The sequence below is a fragment of a genome, unplaced genomic scaffold (assembly GCF_019419815.1).
Source record: "Pyrus x bretschneideri cultivar Hongxiangsu unplaced genomic scaffold, Pyrus_bretschneideri_v1 Contig45, whole genome shotgun sequence".
Lineage (NCBI taxonomy): Eukaryota > Viridiplantae > Streptophyta > Magnoliopsida > Rosales > Rosaceae > Pyrus > Pyrus x bretschneideri.
Genome location: NW_025999779.1, coordinates 3,112,194 through 3,134,511, shown reverse-complemented (window position 1 = coordinate 3,134,511; position 22,318 = coordinate 3,112,194). Strand labels below are relative to the sequence as shown.

General features: G+C 37.9%; 3 protein-coding genes across 3 annotated transcripts; 1 reads left to right on the top strand and 2 right to left on the bottom strand.

The window, feature by feature from the left end:
* Nucleotides 1–7,840: 7,840 nt before the first annotated feature.
* On the bottom strand, nucleotides 7,841–11,491 carry LOC103934527 (beta-1,4-xylosyltransferase IRX9). Its single transcript, XM_009344280.3, has 3 exons — nucleotides 9,948–11,491; nucleotides 8,917–9,145; nucleotides 7,841–8,558 (listed from the first exon to the last, which is right to left on the bottom strand). The coding sequence occupies exons 1-3, from the start codon at nucleotides 10,670–10,672 to the stop codon at nucleotides 8,409–8,411; spliced, it is 1,104 nt and encodes a 367-aa protein (XP_009342555.1). The 5' UTR covers nucleotides 10,673–11,491; the 3' UTR covers nucleotides 7,841–8,408.
* Nucleotides 11,492–14,626: 3,135 nt separating this feature from the next.
* On the top strand, nucleotides 14,627–18,042 carry LOC103935119 (pentatricopeptide repeat-containing protein At3g53360, mitochondrial-like). The gene is given in 3 exon segments (XM_009344878.3): nucleotides 14,627–15,355; nucleotides 15,358–16,926; nucleotides 16,929–18,042. Coding segments are annotated over 3 exon segments (2,271 nt in total). The 5' UTR covers nucleotides 14,627–14,820; the 3' UTR covers nucleotides 17,096–18,042.
* LOC103934538 (DEAD-box ATP-dependent RNA helicase 57) lies at nucleotides 17,875–21,964 on the bottom strand. Its single transcript, XM_009344290.3, has 12 exons — nucleotides 21,786–21,964; nucleotides 21,559–21,700; nucleotides 21,344–21,465; nucleotides 21,158–21,249; nucleotides 20,912–21,008; nucleotides 20,666–20,746; nucleotides 20,351–20,583; nucleotides 19,946–20,140; nucleotides 19,754–19,844; nucleotides 19,239–19,361; nucleotides 18,719–18,869; nucleotides 17,875–18,291 (listed from the first exon to the last, which is right to left on the bottom strand). The coding sequence occupies exons 1-12, from the start codon at nucleotides 21,864–21,866 to the stop codon at nucleotides 18,083–18,085; spliced, it is 1,617 nt and encodes a 538-aa protein (XP_009342565.2). The 5' UTR covers nucleotides 21,867–21,964; the 3' UTR covers nucleotides 17,875–18,082.
* Nucleotides 21,965–22,318: the final 354 nt, after the last annotated feature.

Here is a 22,318-nt window from a genome sequence, read left to right as displayed (position 1 = left end):
AAGCAAAAAGTACCTCAAACGTAAATTGTATAAATGCCTTGACGACCAGTCTTCAAATAAATAAAGATATGCGGATGATGGGATTTATAGGCGAGCTGTTAGCATAGAGAGAGCAGTTTCTTTTCCTCTTTTGACAGTTTGCCCATTGAAACTCTAATACGTTAATGCGCACTATTGTAGACAAAAGCGAGAACGATTTTTCAGTGTAATCCTAAATTAAAATGAAAACTACCTCTCTTGATTTGATTAATATGATAATACGTATAGAATGTCATTAAACTATTCTTTCAAGGAGAATATTGTCATTAAACTATCATTAGTAAAGTTAGAAGATTTAGGAACTTAAACTTAATTAAACATGTTACGTGCAAATGGATGCGTTTAATTTTATCAAGTTATAATTTTTTTTTTAATTAAATTTGATTGCTAACCTTTCACATTTTGTTGCCACATATAAAATAGGAAATAAGATTAACGTACGTAACAAATTGTGGTTGCATGGTGAACGTCTCATGTGTTATTAGCAAACGCTAATTAAGATTTGAGAATGTTAATTGTGTTTGGTTCGAGTTTTTTTTATTATTATTTTTTTATTTTTTACAAACGATGTTATCTACACTAATGGGAAGGATGTGGGCTTCGTCTTACAATAGGCTAGCAATAATGTGGTTCAAATTCACTTTAGCACTGGACCGTATTGATAAGTGGCTAGTTTGCATTTTAATTGTTAGGAATTGGTTTTTGATATTTCTTAATAATAGTAGGAGTGGGTATAGCGTACTTCTTTAAACAGATTTATAAGTTAAGAGTCCAAAACTCTTACCCTAAATGAGTAATCTTCGTGTTTAAAACTCATAACTAATCAATTATTGAAGCAGGTTTAAGATTGGACCCCCATTTGCTTTTGATTTAATTAATTTGACTTAAAAAGTGAACTGTTTGTTAGCAACCCAACATGTTCATCATGCTGTATAACGCGTTTAAGGAAGAGCATCCAAATGCCTTGCATGTCTACTTTCAATTAAGCTGAACTAAAGTTGTAGTTGATTAGTATTGCGCAATAATATTATTTCTTTTCATTTGTAAGTAGGATATTTTAGGTTTGACTTATTTAAACGAAGAGCTTGAAATTAATTTGTTATGCTAACTTATTATGTTGCTTATTTCAAATCACCCACCATTTTATGTAAAATGTTATTGTTATATCAAACATTCTTTGCTATCCCTAACAGTACCAGTAAATTGTTGGTTCGACTTGGGTTGTCGATATTTCGTCTATGTGGAATGGGGATTTCTGCTCAGGTGAGTGTGTTTGATCATTTTGCTCGACTACTATTTTGTGATCTTCAAATAGAGAATTGTAATCTAATTGGGACTTTGAGAACTGTTTTTTTTGTTTTTTTAATTGGAAATTGATCAAAATATTAACCAGAGAAACTCACATAGGGCAAAAAGCCAACAAAGGCAAACAAACAGATCAAGCAACTAGGAGAGAGACATGGGGTACAAACAAACACACAAGACCTTGGAGTCAACCCAATATCTCAACATCAAAAGACTAGTTCGGCAGGCAGGCAAGGTTGTCATTGTTGAGAATGCCCACAAGTGAAGATGGGGGTCTTTCGACCCAAACGGTATCGCACATCTCCGCGCCAGAATAAGATGCCACATAGTCTGCCTCACAGTTTGCTGATCTTGGGACCCAAGACCAGTCGCAAGCATGGAAGGAATTCCTCAACGCACGAATACAGGATAGGATGAAGAATGCCTCCCAGTTGCAATCATCAATTTGGCCATTGAGGCAAGACACCACCTCTAACGAGTCAAATTTGATGATAATATCAGAGAAACCCCGCTGCAAGGCCAACATGCACCCCTCGAGGACCGCCCAGGCTTCTGCCGAACACACATTTGGGGCCCAAACCTCTTTGCGACTAATCACAATGCAGCAACCCTCTGAGTTTCTTACTACAATACCTGCAAATCCACTGGTCCGACCACCCACAAGGCTCTCCATCAATGATACGTCAACATGAATCCTTAGCTTATTCACGGAAGGAGGAGTCCAATTAGATGGCGAACACGGAGACCTTTTGCAAGGTAGGAGAGGAAAGGCCAACTTGGAGTAGGCATCCAAGAAGGAGGCAATTGCAACTCCCGTTGCATGGATAATTTGAGAAGAGGATAGGGTTATGTTGTTGAACACCCCATTACAGCGAGCCTTCTAAATGTTCCAGCATGTAAAAGCAATTATGGACAGAGATTTCATCCGTTCCTCCACAGAGCCAAGATCCGAACCCAAAAAACCCATAAGCCAGGCCTGCAGAGATGTTATGGACCCCCGATCCACACGATAGCACAACGGCCCACCAAACCAAACCCTTTTAACAAACGGGCAAATTAACAGAAGGTGTTCCATTAACTCTTCATGGGAATTACACAACAAGCATAATGGCGAAAAGGCACACTGCTTAACAAATAGACCTAGTCTTATAGCAAGCCCCTTCCTAAGGGCCCTCCATATAAAATTTTGATTTTTCTTTTTTTAGGGGGAGGGAGGGGGGACCTTCATACTCCATATACATTTCCACACCCTTGATTCAACAACATTAACTGCCAATGGAAGATAAGATCGAGCTTTAGCATTACGATCATGCAGCCACCTGTAGCCAAACTTAACCGAGTACCTACCTCTACGATTAGCAGCCCACACGAGCATGTCACACCTAGTGGGGTCACCAATAAGTGTATCCAGAATGGTTGCATGCTCCTTCAGAGATAGTAGCTTAATAATAAGATACACATATTGGTGACCCCACTAGATGTGACAGGCTCGTGTGGGTTGCTGAAGTCCCCAACAATTGAAGAAACAACAAGTGTGTCATCTGTTAAAGTCCCCAACAAAGGAGTGAGGTGCCCCGTTGGTAAGGTAGGAATCCATTTATCCACCCACACCTTAGTTTGTGCCTCGACCATAATTTGCCAATAAGAACTTTGGAGCAACAAGTCCCAGCCTGCAATGATACTTGACCAGGCCTATGAAGCCCTCCCACCTCTCTTGGCCTCCCCAAAAGACCCATTAGGAAAGTACCAGCCCTTAATAACTCTAGCCCAAAGAGAATTAGACTCATGGATTAGACGCCAACACTGTTTGCCAAGAAGGGCCAGGTTAAATTCTTTCAAATTTCGAAAGCCTAAACCTCTATCAATCTTAGCGTTACCCATAGTTTCCCAGCTAACCCAATGAATCCACCACTCCCCCTCTTTTTGACCCCACCAGAACCTTGCAATAGCGGCATTAATATCATTGCATATAGAGTCCGGAAAGAGGAAAACATTCATTGGTTAGGCAGGGACGACATGGGCTACCGATTTAATAAGAACCTCCATATGGCAAACACTCATAGCAACCCTCTAAGTTTCTTACTACAATACCTTCTTCCCTACTTTCCTTCCTTTTTCTCCCCTTGATTCATCTGTGTCCCTCCCTTTTCTCCCCTTTCTTTTCCATCACAGCCATCCATTTCTTTATTCATTTTCATCTCAACCACACACGTGGCAAAGCTTTTGTTCTAGAAAATTTGGATTCTTCTAAATGAGGGCATAATTATAAAAATGTCCCTAACTTTAAACGTTAATAACTCTTTCGTTATAATTTCATTTCACGAACGGTTTGCAACTACTCGTTCATGAGATCGAGCTCTATTCAAATATATAAATTGTGACCTTGAATGGTCTACGGACTTTAAATAATTAACTTACAAACTCCAAACTTCGTAACCAGTTTAATTTAAAACTGATCTCAAATATATTAATATAATTTCTTGAAAAGTAACATGAAATCTCAATAATACAATTACGTGAATTATAATGATTTCCCAATTCCATCTTCATAACAGTAAATCGATTTATTTTCGATTTTCTCCACGTATTCATAATTATGAATATCCAATTCATATATTTAAATTTTCCAGGGTATTGCAAGTTTAATTTAAAACTCAATTCAAATAAATTAATATAAATCTCACCAATACAAATACGTAAATTATAATAATTTTAGTAACAAAATTTTATAATTCCTCAATTAAATTTTCATAACCATAAATCGATTTATTTTCAATTTTCTCCACATATTCATAATTATGAATATTCTATTTCATATATTTAAATTTTCAGAGTATTACATGCATGGCTGAACACATAGACAACTTAAGACCATTAGAAGTCTCCTTAAGCTCAGCAAGCTATTTTAGATCCAATTTTATGGTTATCTCTGCTAGAATCAAACTTGGACACATGGAAGCCAGTACTCCATCTTCTGGCGCCTCGGTGCTTTGCTTCACGAAATTATCAGGATTAGATGAGTGCCTCATCTTTCTCGCAAGTGTTGATATGTCATCATTGTGACATATAGAGTACCTTACTCACTCTGGAACGGATCGACGGAATTAGTTGGCGTATTCAATGTTCCGGAGAGGTAGAAAATATGATCTCACATTTGCCCTAACTATGTCTTCAGAATACCTTAGATGTGTAGTTAGAGAAGATCACATTATCTAGTCCGGAGTGAAGTTAGCATTATTGAGGCTGGTTGGGTTATTCAGGGGATATTGTTCCTACCCTATATGACCTAGTGATAGTTGAAGAATTTTCATTTTGACATTAAGTGCTTGGCGTAGAGTACATGTCGTGATGGCTCTAAGAGATGCTGTCTGGGCGTTAATTCGCAGTGAAAAACACTTGGTGTTGTAAACAAGAATGGTTGAGGCGACTATTAAGCGACCTAGACAAGTGGAGTCAATAGTTATGCTTGACATCAATATTGAGGCATGCACAGACTCGATAGCCATCATTTCCAATAGTTTGTTAGGTCGCTTTATTTCATGTGCTCACCATGATTAGTCTTGGTAACATGTTTGCTTGAAGTAGTGGAGCGTGCACCCAATCCAATCCATCAATTGTGGTTTGGAAAATGACATGTGCCCCACGATCTTTGTTCCTCAAACGATACTTGGCTTATGAACAAGTCTTTTTTGAAATCACACATAAAAGCCCTTTCCTTTCTTTCTTTTTCTCTTTCTCTTTCTGCTCTCAATCTCTAACTAGAACTTTTGTCATTTTTTCTTTCTCGATTTGCTTCCTAAAATTCCCAAAATTTTTCTTCATTCATCCAAATTTTTCTACCCTTAATCAGATTCGATTGAATCTCTAAACTCCAAAGCCTTGACTATTTCCAAATCTCCACCCAAAACTGTCATCGTCTCAAGCAACTATAAGTGAATCGCTCTCATGACACATATAATGGGGGATGAAGCGGCACTTCAAAGGTTCATGGAGGCACACAAGGAAGTTCTGGGTGGTTGAAGCATTCGATTAGAGCGTTAAGGCTCTAGTATTTATGACAAATTGCCAAAATCAGAAATTTCGGAGCAATCTTACATTAGGATTCACCAATGGTACTTGAGCCTTAGGTTGAAGTTCCTAATAAGCGGGTTTGTGAATAAGGTTTTGATTCACTACAACCTTGCCTCTTTAATCCTATGCCAATTGCATATAAGGTCCTGAGTGGGTTTGAGAGACTCAAATCAATTTTGGAAAACTAGCATAGGACTTTTATAATTTCCAGCTTTGTACTTCCTTAAGCCGATCCCTGCGAGCTTTAGGTATTTCTTCCAGAGTTGTACTGTGGGTAAATGGAATCGTTATTGGGTCAAGAATTTTCCCACTAAGGACAAGCCTTATGATTTGAATATCTTGGTGGTTTTTAGGGCATGGGAAAGAGATATCCCTGGCCATCGAGTCAAGTTGACCCTGACTAAGTCAGTAACCACTCAAGATTCGGTAGATAAAGTTAGAGTCATTTGGCCGTCACCTTATTGATAAGGCATATTTAGTGATCCAAAGGTGCACAATGAGTGGCAATGTATGGTCCACCCTCATAGGGATAGGCTCGGCGATTTGGTGGAGGTGACTAAGAAGTATTCTGAGGTAGAAGTGTTGGAGATGATCAGGGACTACTCTCGAGTGACAAAAATAAAACCTTTTGAGCCCAAGACAGGCAAAAGGAAAACCTTGAGTCTGTGCCAGTAAATTATAGGGTGGAGAAGAAGAAGGCCATATTGAAGATGGTGGAAATTTTCAAAGTTGCTAATGTTTTTGAGATATCAATGAAGTTAAAGTCAATTAAGCATGTTGAAAGACTTGAGCAAGTGGTTTCTACAACTAATGACGTCAAGGCTCAGGATGAGCCTACAGAGAAGGAAAGACCCATCATCAAGAAGAAGATTCGTCATTGAAGGGCTAGTTGAGTAGTGACTGCGGAAGTTGAGCTCGAGGCTAAGAAGCTATTTGTAGAGGAGATGAAGGGACTTCAGCGTGGTTCCACTCCACCTTCACAAAAAAAATTTGGATGTGGAGGACTTCGCAGAAGCTGCTAAAGATACTTCTAGAGATACAACCGAGGGTAATGTTAAAGATGTTCTAAATGATGCTAAGAGTGTTGATGTTGATGTAGATGTTGCTAAGAAAGATGTTGTGGATAGTGTTGAGGGTGGCATCGGCAAAATGGTTAAAGATGATGCCACTCCGTTAGAGCATAAGGGGATATAAGTGGTCGAAGAGGGCGAACGAAATGAGGAACCAACCAGAGAATCCCAAATTTGTGAATATAGCACAGAGTATTCTGGAGGTATCCACTTTGTGCCCCGCCAACATGCCTAACGACGAAGTTCATTGTTGTCACGCTACACTTGAAAAGGCTCCGAATTTGGTCTTGAGCCCATTTTTGGAAAAAAAAACGTGTTGGCAGTGGACGCGAGTGGGCTGGACAACTTCACATTGCCTTTACAGTGATTAAGGTAGCCTACCTTCCTGGAGATCTAGCTTTAGCAAGGGATTAGAGGACCTACCTTTCTTGGGCTACATGGGCCGTTACTTGGTAAGAGTGTGTGTCTGACAACTTTCCTGTGAAAATTCCTAGAATCAAAGTGCCTTGGCTTGTCTTAAATTTGTAGGGAAATCTGTTCACTAAAGCAAAAAATGAGGAACTACGAAGCAAGATTCGGGAGTTGAAACAAACTATCGCTAAGCTTGAGAAAAATAATTCCTCCCTTACTGCCAAACAAGATCGCATTGCAATGCCCTCTTGGCTAAGTAGTCTTGAGTTTGAGTGCTGGAGGCTCGCCTTGGGCATATCTAAGTTCAAAGCAAAGGTTGGAAATCGAAGGTGAGCTCGTTCGACTCTATTCCAGATGGAAGAATCAAAGTCGGATTCATGAAAAAGAGATGGAGCTGCTTGCTTCTACGAAGAGGATGAGAGAGTTGGAGAGTCTAGATGTTACAAATCTAATTTAAAATGGAACAATGATTCTAAAGGTTATGAATATATAAGAGGAAAAGTACTTATGAGAGCCTTCATAGGTTAGACACATTGCTAGGAGGAAGGTTGTTCCAACAATTTTTGGTAGATTATTGTGCAACACTTTGAGAAGATCAATTGGATTACATTAGAAAAAAGATAAAAAAAAAAATAAAAAAAAAATTGAGAAGTGAGGTTTATAAAAGTATATATGATACACTTTCAAGGGGAGCTAATGATGCCAATAATGTAGGATAAAAAGAGATATTGCCTAGCTCATATACTGGACGCCCTACATAAATTACAAATGTGATCGCTCCGCCTCCCACTAGGTTCAGAAAATCAAAAACGAAGATGACATGTTATAAGACTACCGTAAAGTGTGTATTATAGTGTGAAAATGTACCGCTAAGTTCGAAGTTTTGTTATTAATAGTAAAAAGCTTGAGCTAGGTATTCAGCTTGAATTTTTTTTTTAGCTTAATGGAGCTCAACTCGTTGAAGGTCGACTCGTATAGAAAGTAAACCAAGCCTAATTTGATCTCAAAAAATATTAAACAAGCCAATCTTAAATATTGATATATGATTTGGCTCGACTTATTTATGGACGATATAAGTGAGTCCACAATTATGTTTTTTTTTTCCCAATATACAGTATACTTTGGGTCTACTCACGTCTCTTTATCTACTTGATTGTAATTAAGATTACTCAATGAAAGACCTCGTGCAATTATAAATGTTGTTTATCAAACTCAAACAATATGGTTTTGGTAGTATAAATATAAACACGTAAAAATAAAAAAAAATAAAAAAATAAGTGCAACAACCCTATTTTATTGTAAGTTGGGAAAGTTGCTATAAAATGGGAGAAAGGTAATTCGTATGATATGATGATTTAAGCCACTAACTTAAGTATACTGTCGGTGTAAATCTACTCCAAAAAATATAAAAAAAGACAAAAAAAAAAACTAATAAAATTACAAAGAATTACATGATAAAAGGAAAAAAAAAAAGATATAGTAATTTGTCTTTTTGGTTTGCCGCCGATGGAATTAATTTCCGTTTGTTGGTTGATTGATTTGGTATGGTCCTGCGGCATGAAAACGAAGACACCAAAGCATGATCTTGGAGCAGTCTTCTGGGGGGATTCCTTTCAGTTTTGTTTCGTCTTCAAGAACCACTTGCTTTACAAATTTGATCGTCTGTTGCCAAAACAGCAATTGTTAAACTCAAGAAATATATAAACATATCTTTAAACGCCTGCGTTTGTCTGTACTAATGTATAGATGTCACTAATAAACATATATTCAAAAGGCAAACAAGCATCCACATGCTTTTATAATTCAAATAAAAATTGAGAGAGAGTTACCTAAATATAGATATGATTAGTTTTGATATCGTATCAATTCAATAATCTTATTATCTTTGTAATTTCGGGCATGGTTTTATTTTTATTAGATTTGAATCAAGACGTTACCCTTACAAACATGATTCTACATATTCAGCAGTCATAACTTAAACATTGACGTCACACTATATGATAGGAGAAAATTTATGTACCTGATAGGAGCTTTGAAGAGATGAAGTGCGCCCCCACCTCTCGGGGTCCCAAAGAATTGAACTATTGAAAGCAAAACTTGAGATATGAATAGGAGGCCTAGTCTCAGTTTCATTGTTCATTTGCTTCAAATGCCATCCTATGACTTGTGAAGAATCACATACAGGTCCTTCAATGATCACCTTCTTTCTGTTTGCTTCAAGTAGTGCCATTGGCCATGTCCCAAAAACCCTGCAAATTAATATACAATTGAAACATGCATGTTTAATTAATAACACACACAAAAAGCAGTAGAAACAAATACTACTTTACAGAAGATTCTTCTTCAATAGATTTCTGTTTAGATATTACAAGAATGTATCCATTTATGTATAGTAATATAAAAATCAATAGTAAATTATATGTAGTGGTTTTTATTCAGAAATTTCGAATGAAAAACTATACTTATATAATAGTCACACCACACACGTAAACATGTATCAATTATTGATGCACGTATATCCCACTGCGAGATCTATGGTTGGTTTCAAACCTTAGAATTAGGAATAAGAATAGTGAGAAACTAGACACATGCACATTAGAATATGGGTGGTGCTATCCACACATTTTTTTTTTTTTTTTTAACCTTTTACACACCTTTATTAATTTATGTTCTTTGATCATCTTCAATTCATTTGCTCCGATGACCAAAAATTTATAAGAGTGTGTTGATAGTACCACCCTAGAATATAAGTTCAACAAAATTCACTAATCACAACCTTTTTAGTCCTAATAAGGGACACTTCTTCTTTTCCCCTTCCGGCAATCACAAGTTTCTTGGACACTACTCGAACTTCGAAACCTCCATCCCTTCAGATAAAGAACCATAAGTTCTTGCGTTCAAAGAAAGAAAGAAAATGTTTGAAATTTTCAAGATATCAAGATCCATTTCTAACAACATAATACTAGGCAAAATTAATAATACAACATAATGTTCGAAGTAAAATTTTTTAATCGAATGAGAAAAATAAGGAATTAAGGAACATTGACGTACTCAATTTCTCTGAGCTGGTCGAAGAAGCCAAGATCGTAAACATTAGAAAGCCCGGCAAAGTGAACAATCCCACTAATCCTGTGCTTCTCAATGTGCTTAAGAGCAATGTTCCTCTGGCGATCCCTTTCAGCTTCTGCGTCTGTGAAATTCTTTCTCGAAACCAAATGCCTGTACATAATCCCCGTTCCCCTCAGCAATTCCGACACTTCATTCGTCTCCGTTTTCGGCGCTACCACAACCCAAAGCAACGGCTGAGGAACCAACCTTAAAGTATTGGCCAGTCTTCTCAAAAACACACTTTTAAACTTAATGTCTTTCGTGCTTGTTGCTGTTGCAGTGACTATGATTATGAACCTTCTCGGTGTCATCACCTCGGGTTCTTTCTCTTCTTCCACTTCTTCATGTTGTGACATGAACCTCGTGTTTTCGGAGTACTTTTTATGCCTTGCAGGTTCTGCTGCTGCCGCCATTGACACATTCTGTGCCTCTGTAGCTATCAAACTTCTATTAATAGCATCCGGTACTTCTTGCGGTGGTTCTACTGACTGCAACGGAAAGTGCTGTGGTTTATTGGAGGAAACCGCGGCAGCGGTTCTAGCGGAAAATGAAGCCTTACCCGTTGGAGCAAAGCCTGAGAAGAACCCTATAACAAAACACATAGCAAAATGGACCGCTGCTTTCTTCCATAATTGAGCCCTCTTCTTTGTTCTTTCTGTGGTCCCCATTTCTTTGAAAAAGCTATTAAATTTGGTATTAGGGTTACTGAGTTTCGGTGGGTTTTGGTCAGTATAATATATGATGTCGGAATTTATGTGTAAAATTTTATATCAGTTTTGTTTTTACGAACAAAAGGAGTAAATTTCTTATAAAAAAAGAGAAGGAGCTAGCTAACTTGGTTATGATTGGTACTGGCAAACTCAAAAGCGCATTTGCTTTTGCTTTGAGGTGTTTCTTTAGGTGAGGAATTTGCTTTTTTAGGTTGTTGCTTCAAGTAAAAACGAGTTGGAAAGAAATCGGAAACTTTAGTTGCTGTCTTTGCACCAAATTGTTGTTGGGATAGAAACCCATCAACTAATTGGCGTCAAAATTCAACCGATTGCTAGGGTTTGTTTTGTAATTTGGAGTCAACCAAATTATATATAAAGAAAGGAACCAAAAAAAAAAAAAAAAAAGAACAGAGAACATGAAAGGGGATCAAAGGGCAAGAATTTTCAGAGTCCCCAAGCTATTTAATTAAGGATAAATACACTCAAATAGAACATGTTTAAATTTTACTTAAAGATAGAATTAGTGGGTAAGTTATCTCCACTGTTTAATTAAAGATGGTAATCGGTTTTATTTGTGTACGTATTGTGAAGACATAAATTAATCACTTCAAATAGGAGGAGGACGCACAGACAATATGCTCACTACGACGGTTTTTACCTTGACGTCAGGAGTAGACCACATAATGACCTAAGGGAAAAGGACATAGTCTGGCCTAAGGTATTTGGGCTTTTATGCCACTAATGCACCATGGAGTTTCCGGGCCACCCATGGTGCGGGCCATGGGCTCTACGAGCTGCCCATGACATATATTATAGGTTCACTAACTCTCCACAGTCTTTTCTTAGATATCTGGAAATTGCACTTTTACCAACAGGGATATTCAGAACTGCTAGATGGCAGGATTGCAGAGATTGTCGTGTATTCTACTACTTTTTTGACTTAGGCATTGGAAGATTGTTGGCAGACACCCTCCCTTTTTTAATGGCGTTTGTCAATTAGGCTAATGGTGTTTGTTCTCTTATAAGTAGAATTTCTTCAAATTAGCCATGTACAAAATTTGCATCCACAAGTATCTCTAACGTAATTGTGTTATTTTCATCCTACTTTATTCTATTTGATGATCATCAACACGAAGGCACACTACTACGTACTTTAGCATTCTGTTAATGAAATAAAGATATATGAACAACAATTTACACATGTTTGTTTCATTAGCATGAGACACTACAATAAAACTGTAATTCATTCTATACAAGTGTTTCTTCCGCAAGATTAACAAGAACATATTGTACACACATAACAGCCAAAATAAACGTGATGTTATGAGTCGTAAGAATTTTGAGTTTCACCATAATGTTCAAAAATCATATGTAAAGCTGATGATTGTTGAATGAAAGCAAAACTCAATTGCTCAAGGGCCTCTGATTAAGCTTAAGATTAGATATGAAAATTCTACCACGTACCCCGTTCCTGATACTTGAAGTAGCCATTAAACTGACACATCATCTCATTCCTTATATTTTGATCCAAGGCAACAAACATTGATGTCACTACACATTGACTACCATTGAAAAGGCTTCAAACTGGAATTTTTTTATTTTTTTTATTTTTTTATTTTTTGTGGTTAATAAACTTTCGGAAGATATATTTAAAATTTGAAAGAGTGAATGTTTTTCTGAGTGAGATTTAAATTAAATTTCAGAAGGCATATGTCACATTCCGATCTGGGTCCCTATCACATTTCGGGTTTGACTCTACTGTAGCACGATATTGTCTGCTTTGGGCCCCTACCACACCCTTACGGTTTTGTTTCTGGGAACTCACTCGAGAACTTCTCAGTGGATCACCCATCATGGGAATGCTCTTGCCCAAACTTGCTTAACTTCGAAGTTCCGATGGAACCCAAAGCCAGTGAACTCCCAAAAGGCCTCGTGCTAGGTAGATATAGGAATATACATATAAGGCTTACATGATCCACTCCCCTAGACGATGTGGGATATTACACATAGATGTAATTGATTTTTTATTTAAATATTTTTAATGAAAAGGTGTTGAGAATACCTTGTACAAACAATTAAGAGTAAGTTAGGTTACTCTCCATATTGCTAATTTATTTTGTTGTAGAACGTCAACTTTCTTCAAAAGGGCTTCACAAAACTAATTTTTAGTGAAAAGCACTTAATTAAATTTTGTTAAATAATAAGGCCAAAAACAACGGGTGATTGCAATATCATAAATAAGTTAAAATTAATTTGGAGGTAATGACAGCATCATAAATAAGTTGAAGTTTAGAACAATGACAGTTTTATAAACAAGTTGAAATTTGATGACAGGTATTTATTCATAACTAATTGTTTCTTAAGAACCAGTCATCAGTGCCGCAAAACTTTAGAAAATGACAATATTGCAACCGTCTATTATCATTATTATTAATAAAAGTTCATCAAGAGTTTTCATTAAAAATTAGTTTTGTGATGAGGCCATTTTCATTAGTTTTCTCAATTTAGGAGTGGTCAATTTTAGCTTAAAATTATTTGGTTCTCCATTTTTTCTACCTAAAAATCGAACAGGACCATATATGATGAATCTAACACCAAAATCCTGGCCTCCTCATCTCTTTCAGCCTCCCTCCTACATCTCATCTCTCTTAGTCCTTGCAACCTCCGCTCACACCTATAACACCATCCACTTTCTTTTGTACTTGAGGCCAAAAATATTTATATGAAACCCAACCATATGACACTTACCCGTATGTATAGGAGGAGCTCGAACATGAAAAGGCTGAAGCCTTGACAAGAAATTCAACTCTAATTTGGCATTTCGGAAAGTCACGCAAGGGTAGTAAATCTCTTTTCTTTTCATTTTTTTTTTTTTTTTGAAATTTTACAAGACGGATAACAAATTACTTGCCCAACAGTCATCAATGTCGGCGAAGTGAATTCTGGAGCCATATCATTCTTCCAATCCTGATAGTTTTACATAATCACCACCATGATAATCCAGAACAATGGATTTTGTGCCTCATTCTCAGATAAACAGCTTGCCCGTATCTACGGAGTAAATATTGCCCAAAATGTATACCTGCACGACACATGGCATCATGAACATGAGCTTTTGTTTTGGGATGAACAAGATTCATGGAGAAGATATGATGACTCGAAAGAGCTTAAGTATCAATACTGACCTAACGATAGATTAGATGGAAACGTGTAGAAGCATAGTAGATTATGATAAGACTAGACAAAGATGAATCACTTAAGAGCAAGTCCACCTCTACCAAATGAGCTGACCCAAAGTCGACTTTTCCAGCCTAGCCCACCAAAAACCCACTCCACCCCACCTAATAGGCTGGCCAAAGTGGAGACCAGCTTTGAGCCAAACACGTAATGGATTAAGCAAGAAATCGGGCCATTTGACGTCTGGCTGACGTCAGCCACGCAAACTCCCTTCTTTTTTTTTTTCACATTAGACGCGTTGGAAAACATGCTCGTGTGGGTGCGCATTGCCAACAGCTCGCAGAGGGGGGGCCCGCCATACATGCCCACTACAGGATACTAGGTGCGGGGATGCATGGTGGTTGGATTTCCAAGGGTAAAAAAATTTTGAAATTCAAACCTAATGGCTAATGACGTGGCACAATTTGGACCGTTCGATTTTCAGGTTTTTCAACCAAAAAACTTAAAAAAAAATGTTAGAAAATAATAATATTTTTTTATAAATAAAGAAAATGTCAGAAATTAAAAATAGAATTATTATTTTATAACAAAAATTAATAACATTTTAATAGGAATTGACTAGGCTAATTAATTTAGGAGTGGAGATACACTTTGTCAATCACTATTCATTACAGTCTGCTATTTATATGGGTGGATTGAATAGACTCTTGCCCAACTTGGTTTTTTCGGATGGAGTTGCTCTAATAGTATTATGATGTAACATATGAGAAGGCATACTTGAATGGAAATAATTCCTTTATTCTAAAATCCTTCCTGAGTTTGAGTGCTGTGCGAAAATCATTGTTCTTTTAAACAAAAGAGCGGCAGATGAGAAGAACGAACATCATAAGCCAAAAACAAACGGGTGAAATCTCTCTCCTCTGACCACGATGAAAAGATTAAAATCCCCACTACCGTTGACATTCCATAAGAGTCAACCAAGTCAATCTCCATCTCATTTACCAAAATTCAACAACGAACAGTTTAGCAACAACTACATAATCTCCTTGTGCAAGCAAAAGCTTTACAGAGAAGCCATTGAAGCATTTGAGTTTTTACAAGGTCAAACGAACTTCCCAATATTTCCCAGCACTTACACAAATTTGGTTTATGCTTGCTCGTCTTTGAGGTCTCTCGAATACGGCCGGAGAATCCATGGCCATATTTTGGCATCCAATTACCAGCCGGACATTGTTTTTCAGAATCATGTTCTCAACATGTATGGAAAATGTGGGTCGTTCGCGGAAGCACGCAAGGTTTTCGATGCAATGCCTGAAAGAAATGTTGTTTCTTGGACTTCACTGATTTCTGGGTACTCTCAGAATAGTCAAGAGGATAAAGCCATTGAATTGTATTTCCAAATGCTGAGGGCAGGTTGTGTTCCTGATCACTTCACCTTTGGAAGTGTCCTAAAAGCTTGTTCAGGTTTGCGAATGAACTGCTGGGGAGACAGCTGCATGCCCATGTTGTTAAATCAGAAACTGGTTCTCACCCTATAGCACAGAATGCCCTTACTTCAATGTACGCGAAGTTCGGTCTGATTGCAGATGCTTTTGATGTCTTTTCTCGTGTTCCGACAAAGGATTTGATTTCTTGGGGTTCGATGATTGCAGGGTTTTCCCAGCTTGGTTATGAAAAAGAAGCTTTGGATCACTTCAAAGACATGCTCTTTCAGGGTGCTTACCGGCCGAACGAGTTTATATTTGGGAGTGCTTTCAGTGCGTGTGGCGGCCTTCTTCAACCTGAATATGGAAAGCAGATACATGGGATGTGCATAAAATTTGGTTTGGGGAGAGACATCTTTGCTGGATGCTCCCTTTGTGACATGTATGCAAAATGTGGGCAATTGGAATCTGCAAGAACAGTGTTTTATCAGATAGACAGGCCCGATTTAGTGTCCTGGAATGCAATTATATCCGGGTTTTCGAATGCTGGAGATTCTAATGAAGCATTATCGTTCTTTTCTCAGATGCGGCATAAGGGACTGATCCCCGACGAAGTTAGTGTTCTCCCCATACTAACTGCTTGCACAAGCCCTTCAACACTCTATCAGGGTGAGCAGATCCACTCCTACATTATAAAGAGGGCCTTTGATTTTACTGTTATTGTATGCAACAGTTTGCTAACCATGTATGCTAAGTGTTCAAATCTCTATGATGCATTTCTTGTGTTTGAAGATATAAGAAATGACGCTGATTTAGTTACTTGGAATGCTATTATTAGTGCGTGCATGCAGCACAACCAGGCCGGGGAGGTTTTCAGATTACTAAATTTAATGCGTATTTCTGAAACTACGCCTGATCATATTACTTTGGGTAATTTGATTGGAGCATGTGCAAATATATCATCTCTAGAGGTTGGGAATCAGATTCATTGCTTTACTGTAAAAAGTGGGATTGTGCTTGATGTTACTGTCAGCAATGGATTAATTGACATGTATACAAAGTGCGGATCAATTGGAAGTGCGCAAAAGCTCTTCGGCTGGATGGAGGATCCAGATGTTGTCTCGTGGAGTAGTTTAATTGTGGGTTATGCTCAGTTTGGATATGGAGAGGAAGCTCTTGACCTTTTCAAAAGAATGATGGAATTGGGCATAAAACCCAATGAAGTTACACTGGTGGGTGTCCTTACTGCTTGCAGTCATATTGGACTGGTAGAAGAAGGATGGAAAATATATAAAACCATGGAATCCGAGCATGGGATTGTACCGACGATAGAGCATTGTTCTTGTATGGTTGACTTACTTGCTCGTTCCGGATGCTTACATGAAGCAGAGGCATTCATCAAGCAAATGGCATTTGAACCTGACGTTCTGGTATGGATGACTCTACTTGCTGCCTGCAGAACCCGTGGGAATGTTGAGATTGGAAAACGGGCAGCAGAGAATATACTAAAATTAGATCCTTCCCATTCTGCTGCTCTCGTGCTGCTTTGCAACATCCATGCTTCTTCTGGCAATTGGGATGATGTTGCCAGGTTGAGGAACTTGATGAGAGAAGGGACGTCAGGAAAGTCCCAGGGCAGAGCTGGATTGAGGTTAAGGATAGGGCCCATGTATTTTTTGTTGAAGATTGCCTGCATCCTGAGAGAGGTAAAATATATGCAATGCTAGAGGAGTTGTGGCTGCAGATGCTGGATGATGGTTATGACCCACTTCAGGCATAGGCTTTAAGTAAGAACGTCGAATTATTGTTTCCGGAACAAGGGGAATTGGATACCAGGATCTTCTGAACGTTCCTAGTCTAAAAAAGATAGCATCAGTCAGTCGTGATCTAAGACCCCAAGAAATGCTAAACTGCATTTCGATTGAAAGGCAGGGCGGCACAGCCCTCACCTTAGGGACTGGTTAAGGCTGCACAGCAGTAGAGAGCGTTAAGACCCTTAACATTGACTGAAGCAGTTGGATAAGAAGGCAGCGGTCTGCAGGGTAGTACGCAGCGGCAGTTTCAAGTTTCAACCATACAATGTCTACTCTAAGTCTGCATATCAAGAGGAAAACTTTTCTCGTTTGCAAAGTTGAAGGCATAAAACTATGAACTGCAAAACGATACTTCATGAGGTGACCGCATTTGAATTCCAGCAGGTAAAGTTATCATTGGAGTTACAAGTCCACAAAGACTTGCATTCTTTTGCCCTGTTGAATCGATAATTTTCGCTTGTATTGGTTCTTCTACAGCTGTTGAATTGACAATTTTCGCTCGTGTTGGGTACTTGCACCCAAAGGACAAGCTACCTTCAAAGGAGGATGTTTTCTTGTCAAGTTTTAGACGGCAGGGGCATACATTTGACTACAAAAGATCACATTAGCTTGGACTTGTGAACAGTTATGGACTTCTGAAACTAACTTGGACCATTCAGATGGATGCAAGTCGTCATTTCCCTCACATTCCCAACGATCAAGCTGGGTTACTAAATTATAAACAGCTTATTGATGGCTAGATTCATGATAAAGGAGCTTTGAGTTGTTTCATAAATTGAATGAAATAGATGTTAATTTGTTTTCGACATCAATTTGTAAATATCTTGTACATTTCGATCCGTACAGCATCCCAAACTCTTCAATTTGTAAATATAATTGATCCATAACAAATGGTTGCTTTGAGGACTTCCAATTCAAAATTGCAAAATCCGGTTGACGATATGACAATTGCTTCACTCCTTCTCATCTTTCGGTTGGGTTGATATAGATTCTCTTCGGGGTCGGTGCTTTTTCCACTTCTGTTTGCGCAAGGCCATGATCCAAGACGGAACTTCACAACCTGATGTTGACATCACATTAGCTATATTCCGAAGATATGGAATATCTTCCTCTGTGTAGAAAGTAATAGCTTCTCCACTCCTCCCTGCTCGTCCGCACCGACCTTCACAGAAAAATTACAAACAGATTCAGTGGCACCGTAAAATAATTCCCCAAAAACAAATTCAAATAGTTGTAGCAATAACGTGAAGTAGCCTTGCACTGCTTGTCTCGGGAAAAAGTGATACAATCAAGTGACTACTACATAAAACAACAGAAGTACTTCAATTTGATAAATAAATTCTACAAATTATGAAGTGATGGTTGAACCAACAAATAAGTCTTACGGAACAAACCCAAAAAGTATCATATTTGTTCGATAGCTTTCCAAATTAATCATCTACCAAATTTTCTATTAATACATTCTCATAAACCATATATGATATGTCTTCTATAGAATTCTTTTCTGAAAGAAACTACTGACCGTTGTAAATTTAACACATTCCATATTTCATGTACAACGTTACAATCATAGGGATGAGGAGACATACCAATCCTGTGAATGTACGCAGCTGCAGAATCTGGAAAATCATAATTAATTACACAGTTGACACCTTTGAAATCCATACCCCGAGCAATAACATCAGTGGCAATTAAAACCCATGTTTTCCCAGCTCTGAAGTCATCTACAGCATTTTCTCGCTGTATTCCAATTTATAATTAGTATAAAGATGGAAAAATTGTTCAAGTATAACGTATGTAACATGAGAAATCGAGCATGATATACAGTTACAAGTGACTAAACATTACACAGGCCCAAGTACTAGTAGTGGAATTCCAATGTAAAATGAAAATGCTAGAAAGAAAATGTCAAAATTCCAGTTCTTTCTTATTTTCATGCAAACCTCCTCGGGATACACAGATATTCAGGCCCAGCCTTTTTCACGATACCATGAAAACAAGTGCATAATCAGGTCTTAACATCAGTTACGGTTTTTTTTCCTTAATTATACACTTATGCCGAGCCATAGGATTAAGGCTGATCCTCTGATAACAGTGGGAATAAATTACCTGTGCTTGGAACATATCAGAATGTATGGCACCAACTCTTATGTTCTCAAACAAGAGTTCTCCGTAGAGTTCCTTAGCTCGCTCCTTGCTTTGTACAAAGATCAACACTGGTGGATTCAGACTCTACTAACAATATAAAACAATAACAAGAAATTGGTCAGCAAATAAAACTGACCCAGGTGAAAGTCTGGAATGTTAAACTGACAAAAGATATATGTCAAGTACGTGGATTAAATGATCTAATAATTGGTGGTTATTCAGTAACATTTGGTTAACTTCTACACAAAATTCCTCGTTTGGTCGTTATCTAGATCTTGTAGCTTTTTCAAAATTGCAAGGACGTACACTAGATAATAGCCTTATTCAATTAAAACTAGGTACAAAACCATATGAAGTGCCCTTGGAATACTATTGGATACACAATGAGGACTTGTATTTCATATCATAATTGAACTGGATCCTAAAGCAGTTATTTAGAAGAGGTTCTTAAAAGTAAAATGTTGCCTCTATCATACCTCCTTAAAGCTTTGACGAAGTGCTAACAGCTTCCCCTCTTCACTTCCAGCAAAGACCAATTTTTGCTTGATAGTCTCAGAAGCAGTATTTCTGTATGAAAACATATGAAGAAAAGATGCAAATCAATGGAACCACTGATGCAAGTCAAGGGAGCCACTCCATGATTTTCAACAAGATAAAGTCAAACTCACTTCCTGCCAATGATAACTCGAACAGCATCATGCATTATAGTGCGGGCAAGCTCCTCAACGAAATCAGGTAAAGTAGCACTAAACAAGGAGCGAATAATTGAAGGGTTTGAACATGCTTTGACCACAGAGTCAATCTGCTTTAACAAGCCAAGCTCAAATAGCTTATCAGACTCATCCAACACCAGATACTCAACCCTGTATAACACAAAATATTTAAGAGGAAACATAATCAATGTATCTGAAGTTTGTGTAGTGCTTCAAAGACTAACTAGTCTTGTTATTCATCAAATTCACTTCTTGAGCCATTTTGAAAATGATCATTTTGCCCCAAAATCTCATTTGTACACATTGATTTCTTGTTTCTACCAGCCTCTTTGAGTTTCTATGAACAAAAGATGAACACACCTGCTTAAATCAACCTTCTTTTTCCGGATAGCCAACCGTAACCGAAGTGGAGTAGAAATGAGTATATCACAGCGTATTTTTGAAAAATCTGCATTTCTTGCCAGGTCTTTAGTCATTAATTTGATGTAGAATTTATTTCCTTTTGCCATCTTTTTGCACTCTCTGGTTGTCTGAGCAGCTAATTCTCGTGTAGGACACAGAATAACAGCTCGGATGCCATCCTTAGATGTATTCTGGTTATATGGGAAAATTTTCATCAGAAAAGCTCAGCCATCAACATTTGCAGACAGAAACAGTTGAATGCATGAGCAATACCTTAAGTTTCATTAGCAAGGGACAAACAAAAGCAAGGGTTTTTCCAGATCCAGTCGGAGCACAAGCAAAGCATTCCCGACCCTAAAATAAAAACGATGACAAAGTCGATGAGAACATCTTTCAAAACCACATGTCAACCCATGCTGAAGTACTGCTGAAACTGAAGCCTTATAATAACCAGGTGATCTCTTACAAAACAACATAAACTTTACAAGAGTAGCAGATAGCATAGGTAAGAGACCATACAGATAAGAGGACTGGAATAGCCTGCCTTTGGATTGGCGTTGGTTCTTTAAATCCAAGTTCCGCCAAATTCTGAAGTAAATATGGCTCGCACCCATATCTAAAAATAACCAAAGATTAGCTCTCATTTCAATCATATTATCATACGCAATAGCAAGCTTATAAGCGAGAAAGCTTAGAAAATCTATTCAGCATTCATAGATATCCTACCTAAGAAACACTAAAATAAAAAGAAAATAAGGAATATACCTAGAGGTTAAGTCCGCAAAACTATCAAGCGGCGAAGGGACGTTATTCCCGTTCACATGAATGTTATACTTCTTTCGCAGCAGCGAATCCCGCTGAATCACAATGAAAAGTATAAATCCTTGAACTTTAATTTAAGCACAAGGAAATTAACGAACACGAAAAAGATGAAGGAACTAGAAGCAAAACCTCAAGTTGCCTATTTAACTCCTTCTTCTGCTCGGATAGTTCATTTCCAGGCTTCTCTTTCTCCGCTTTCGCTGCCTTCGCCATTTTTGAGGTCTTAAAGACACTAATCCCCTCCACACCCTCTATTCCATCACAAAATCAAACAAATCATTAGCAAAAATAAATCTCAGGGTTTCAACTGCATACAAATTCAACACCGAGAGCAATGAAATTACCAGAAACCTCCCCCTTCCGCTTCCTCTTCTTAACTGGCACCGCTTGCACCTCCTCCTCCGCCGCCACTTGCTCCATTGCAGATTCCGTAATTCCGAACAAGCTAGAATCTTCTACCACTTTCTCGCTCTCTATGTTCTTGTTCTGAATCAAATTTGAAAATTTAATTCAACAAAATAATAGAAGAATCGACACTGTGATATGCTTTTCTGAGAAAAAAGAATCGGACCTGGAATCTGGAGAAGTCCCTGGAGAACTTTTTCCGGTTGAAGTTGACGCCGGCGAACAAAAATGAAGTGCCTTCTTCCATGATTGGCGGCGGGTGACAGGCGGCGAATTGGCCAAGGTGAAGTGAAAGCTCTGTTACAATTTGCGGGTTTATGAGTCGCTCGTTAAACCCTCGGCTTTGCTCTTCCCCGCGAGTGCTAACATTAATCGCTGTTTTTGTCAATTACACGGACATCCTTTAACTTTTTGAAAATGATATCTCTGCCCCTAAATTTACTTTAAATTGCATTAACGTAATTTTAATTAGGGGTAATTTATTTCAATTTTTTCGGCACATTGATATATTTTACACTAAAAGAAGCAGGAAGTTTGGCTAAGTTGTAAAATGGGTAACCTAATTTGCTATCGAATTCACCATCCATGAAATTCGAATCTAAAACTTCTCACTTACAAATGAAGAAGAATACTACTAGATAGTAGTACTGAGTAACATGAGTAGTTTATTTGAATATTAGAGTTGAGTCAAGCTATAAA